The sequence below is a fragment of the Sinocyclocheilus anshuiensis genome, unplaced genomic scaffold (assembly GCF_001515605.1).
Source record: "Sinocyclocheilus anshuiensis isolate Anshui unplaced genomic scaffold, SAMN03320099.WGS_v1.1 scaffold1538, whole genome shotgun sequence".
In the NCBI taxonomy this organism is placed as follows: Eukaryota; Metazoa; Chordata; class Actinopteri; order Cypriniformes; family Cyprinidae; genus Sinocyclocheilus; species Sinocyclocheilus anshuiensis.
In genome coordinates, this window is record NW_015547762.1 from 541,903 (window position 1) to 547,512 (window position 5,610).

The following is a 5,610-nucleotide window of genomic DNA, read 5'->3' on the forward strand; positions in this document are numbered from 1 at the left end:
CAAATCGTTATTTCTGGCTCTTTTTATTATTTTCATTTCATCTGTCATTTAAGCCTAATAGATGTCATAGGAAAAACTGAATCTTGATTTTCGTATAACAATAGATCACATATTTTAGCCATGAAAAGACACTTGTTGAGTGATTGGAAAAGAGGCTGATGCATTTGACAGGAGTTTTTATTAAACATTATGAAAACAAGATTCTGAACAACATTCCATTTCGAAACATTTTGGTTTGGACTTACGGACACGTAAGGACATTTATAGTGTCGATAAATATATAGAAATTATAGGCTATGTACACGTTTTTTTTTATTTTTTCCCCATTTTATTTATTTTTTTACATAAGACAGCACACATGACAGCACATGTGGTTATGTAACCTCAAATTAGACCAATAGACAGAGAGGTTGCTTCATAACGAACAGTATCATAATTCATAATTTAAACGAAATAAATTAATCAATGTTAACAGTGGTTTTCAGGTGAGATATCAAGCAGATACTAACCCAGGTAAAGGATCATACTTGGAGACCTTATTTTAGGAGTCTGGCCGATAGATCTGTTAGGAAACTAAGCATACACTGGTCGGAAAGAATTTGAAAACTGACTTAAGACAATTTACGTGCATTAGATAATCCACTTTGGCAACTTCTTCATTTAGCCTGAACAAGATGGGCTATATTTCAAGCTCAAATGCGCATGATTAATTATAGCAAAGTTTGCACACAAACCCTCTAGTATTGTTGAATTATATCTACCTGTAGTGTAATCCAGCATGGTCGGAAGCCTATTATCATCACAATATTGTAATGCAAAACAATAGGCAACTGCTTTATACAGAGTAGGCTATGCTACAGTTTTATTATGTCATAAAAAGTTAAAACAACCCTTCTTGCCCTACGAACGACGGTTGTCATATATTTGAAGTGAACAGTTTTATGTCGTTCATCATTCCGGTTATTAAGACAAATATATATATATATATATATATATATATATATATATATAAACGTTCTTGAAGAGATTATCTTAGTTATTTTTGATATCCATATCTAACCAGTTTTCTACACCTTTATTTTGAAGTACAAAATTCTCATAATCAGAGCTTCTGTTAATTGCTTTCGAATTTGGTGCATAGAATATTAGCAGCAATTAAAGTCCTTGTGTTTATATGCACTTTAGATCGACTAACTATGTCCACCATAACAGCAATTCGATTAACACAGAGGAAAAGAAATGTTATATAAATCCCAATTCTTCGAATCGTAGTGCAGTAGGCTTCCTTTGAAATTGTACATATTCAATAGGATGAGAATATCTTTGTCATTTGCATGCTACTACATACAAACATCGTATTAAGACGTTTTAAATAATCAAGCAAAAATGACTTTTTAAAAAGAAAGTTAAATTAACACACCATTTGACCTCTACATATGTACAAGTGGGAATAATAACTCTGGCTCAGTTCGGTGTTTTTTTTCTGTTCTTATTCTCTACTTTTAAACAATAGAAAAGAAATGCAAGAACGGATTGCATGTGATTTCGCAGGTAGGCATGAGTTCCTTCACATAGGCTACACGGTTTGTGTCGAGCAGAAGAAACGGAAAAAAAGAGAAGAGAGAGTGGTTAAGGGCCATGCTTTTCATCCAAGTGCTGTATGAGGAAGAGAGAGTAAGGACCTGGCGCGTTTTGGAGTACCATACATGTCCCGCATGCAGGATTGGTGGGGTAATGCAGACTTGAGCAATGCTTGAGGGCCCTCAAAGTTCATAAGTCCCCTCAACCTCAGTTCATGACTGAGAAAAGTCAAGGATGTAGCCTATTGCTATCTCCCTTTCTTGCTTCTATGTGTTTTAATATTAGCATTGTTCCTTACAAAGTCCCTTCACAGAGTGAAGTTTCGTTTCCAGTATGTTCTCATCGCCATTAAGACTCGTCAATCCGTTAAGACCAAAAAAAAAAAAAAAAAGATTAAGAAAGCGACTGTAGCCTATGTCTTTAAACATGTCGGACTTTGCAGTTAGCATATAACTTAAAAAAAAAAAATAAACACGAATTTACAGAATCCAAAACTGATGGGTCTTTGGAGATTATGCGTGATCCCATATTTAGAGCGGATGTGTTATGAAGTAGAAGGGTTCGTGCAGTATCTGTGGAAGATAATCCTAACATTACACTAACCTTAAGACTTTTATGGTACAGTAATATATGTACACAAATAATGAGTGAAGACTTTAAATATGTCGCTGTAATGTTAGACTACACTCTTAAAAAATAAAGGTTCTTCAGTGTTTCCTTTCAGCACTTTAAGTTCGGCAATGGACTTGACTTGCTTGTCAATAACCATTTTGGCGGTAAAAGTGGGTATTCTTTGGAAAAGAAAAAGTGCTGGATGTGACATTACGGATTCTCTAGATTTACATAATTGGGTTTTGGGTTCTTTAAAGCACCAGTACATAGATGTTTCTCTAGAGTCCTTAAAAATAAAATATTTATTTGTGGAACTTAAAAAGATTATCCTATGGCATCAGACCTTTATTTTCAAGAGTGTATGTTCTACAGTGGACACTGAGTATTTAAGATAAGAACTGCAAATAAAATTCACACTGAAAATCATAAAAATGAAGGTTTAAAAAAACGAATACGTTGGTGCGGAAAAAGTCTTTAACAAGAATCACTCTCACATGAAGAATTCCGTGGAAGAGGTTTTGCCGTGAGTGCCGTTGGACGGGTCCCGAGTGTTGCCTCCGCCGCCGTTAAAGGTTCGGCTCGCGAGCTTCTCGTACTTCTCCTTGTACAGGTCCCTCTCTTTGATCAGACGCGCCACGTCTTGCTTGAGTTGCTCCACCTGGCTCTGAAGCGTGCACTTTTCGCTCTCGAGCATGTGGCGCTGCTGCACGCGCTTGTAGCGGCACGACTGTGCATAGCCGCGATTCTTCAGGGTTCGCCGTTTCTGCTTGAGACGGATCACCTCTTCTTTGCCGAAGCCTCTCAGTTGCCGGTTGAGCTCGCGCACCGTCATGCTCACCAGCTGCTCGTCCGAGAAGCGGTCCTCGAGGTGCGCGTGGTGGTGATGGTGGTGGTGGTGCACCGGGTGGTGATGCCCGTTCGTGGCCGTCGAGAGGTCTTCTCCGACGTACTGCTGACCGCGATATCCCTCGTAGGGCTGGTGGTGATGGTGGTGGTGGTGCGCGTTACCGATAAGCGCTTCCACCGCGTCCTCGGGCGTCAGGTTGAGGGCCTCTGGACTGATGTGATGCTGGTAGTTGGGAATCCAGTAGAGATCTTCCAGCTGCGGCTTGCCCGAGGAGCCCTGGTTGTTGTTGTTGCCGCTGTTGTTATTGTTGTTGCCGACGCAATTTTCGAGGTTCTGCCCAGGCTGCGATCCGGGACTGGGGGCACAGAAACTGGGCGAGGAAGGCAAAATCTCAGTGTAACGTTAAGTTCCTCCGGTGGGACGCTCCGACGCAGCCTGACGAAGGATGCGGAATTCTGGCTACTTAAATTCACCTCCCTCCGCTGTCACTTTTAAAGTTACATGGACTGCTGTCACCGTTGCTTTTCGTTTACGGCTAGAGCTTATTTTTGCACCGTTGTCCACCGCTGACACGCAGTATCACTGAAGCACTGAAAGGGGCAATGTACCACTTTATACACATGGCCCATCTGAGCGTCCCACCCAGAGAACGGAAAGGACCAATGGGAGGAGGCGTAGCAGTAGACATGCATATTCCTATAGCGACGCCTCTATGTGGCAGCTGAGCCGAACGCGCAGCAGCTGACAGTGGCTTAAACAGGTGTTCTTCCCGCCCCCTAGCGACGCCTCCCCTGCAACCGCACGTGGAAAGTGAGCGCGAGGAAAGGCAATAGCCCAGCTTGTCTTACTTAGAAAATGTTTATTTAGAACAGAGCAAACACTTCTTAAACGTTATATGCAATGCAAACGCTTTAGGGATAACTTACACATTTATAAAAGGATAACTTACACGTTTATAAAACGGATTGTACGCGTAATTTTCACGACCAACTGAATTCTATATTTGATAGACATACATGATTAAAAAAATGATCATATAGTTAAATTGACTTATTTTTCACTTCAAAACTAAAAGTCAGTCTTATGAGAAATTGCAATAGGCCTACAATGAAAGCAAAATGAATACACATCGACTACTGAATTCACTATTAGGAAGGGAAATTTTGACGCAATAACACGATGTTTGCACTTTTAACACTCTGCTAAGTTATTTCTCATTTTAAAATGTAAATGTGATTCAATAAACTCCAGTGCAATTCAGAGCAATATTAAACTAATTATGCATCACATTTCCTTTCACAACAATTAGGCTATTTATTAACAATTAATTATTTGCTATAATTTATTTTTTAATTTATCAAAAGCGAGACATCCTTAAAATCCAGGAGATAGCTATGACATAGGATAATTATTCTACAAAAACCCTACTGTGTTTGGACAGACCGTTTAAAGTTCAAATTGATTAGATAATTATGTATTAAACTGCATATTTCCTCAATGTGCCGTAACCCCGTGAACAGTCATTCAGTGTATTGATCTGATAGGATAACACGCGCAACTTTCCTCCCCGCTTATGACCTATAGGCGGTGACGGACTCAATAACGCGTGATCCAGCAATAAAATCAATCCACATTTCCGCCGAATAGGGAAAAAATGCGCAATTTGTGAGGGTGAGTTAATTATGATCCGCCTCGGATTTCTTTCGCAATTAACCTCTAATTGCATCTCGACTCATCTGCGCGGATCGACAAATAATTAAGCCCCACGCAGCGCGCGCCTTCATCACCACAGCATATGTCTTAATCAGAGGAGCCAGTCTCGCTTGAAGGAAGTACCCAAAGATGAGGGTCAGTCTAGCACCCTATGCGAGGCCGGGTCCTTATTGCAGTGTAAGGACACCGAGGAATGTAGATCAATATAAAAATGTTTGAAATATTATTATAGTGCTTTGTTAAAAATAAAAGAGACAGAAAGACATAATGAGAGACACTTAAAGGAATAGTTCAACTAAAATGAAAATGTACTCACCCTCAGACCATCCGACATGTAGATATGTTTTTCTTCATAGGATCAGATCTGAGGAATTTAACATAACATCACTTGCTCAGCAATGGATCCTCTGCAGTGAATGGGTGCCGTCAGAATGAGAGTCAAAACAGCTGATACATGCAGGACTCCAGTCCATCAATTAATGTCTTGTGAAGCAAAAGCTGTTTGTAATAAACACATTTTTAACTTCAATCTGTTGTTTTTGGCTAACATATGAGTTGTCTATCCATAATATTGCTTTCTTCAGTGAAAAAGTTGTCTCGTCTGAATCAGGAGAGAAATATGTGCAGATCAAGCACTGTTTACAAGCCAAAACAGTTCTAAACAAATGTCTAATTTTGATGTGAAAGAACAACAGGGAATGGACATTAATCACTTGATTTCAATGGATTATGGACAGTTATTTTGATCAAAAGCGACAGTTTAAAGTTAAAATGCCATAATCATGTATTTGTTTTTTTTTTTACAAACACTGCCGTGTGGATTACTTGTGGATTATTGTGATGCTTTTATCAACACT

At 39.4% G+C, this 5,610-nt stretch overlaps 1 protein-coding gene across 1 annotated transcript; it reads right to left on the minus strand.

Annotated features, from left to right (window-relative positions):
- Window positions 1–322: 322 nt before the first annotated feature.
- On the minus strand, window positions 323–5,087 carry LOC107704507 (transcription factor MafA-like). Its single transcript, XM_016507440.1, has 2 exons — window positions 5,070–5,087; window positions 323–3,430 (listed from the first exon to the last, which is right to left on the minus strand). The coding sequence occupies exons 1-2, from the start codon at window positions 5,085–5,087 to the stop codon at window positions 2,684–2,686; spliced, it is 765 nt and encodes a 254-aa protein (XP_016362926.1). The 3' UTR covers window positions 323–2,683.
- Window positions 5,088–5,610: the final 523 nt, after the last annotated feature.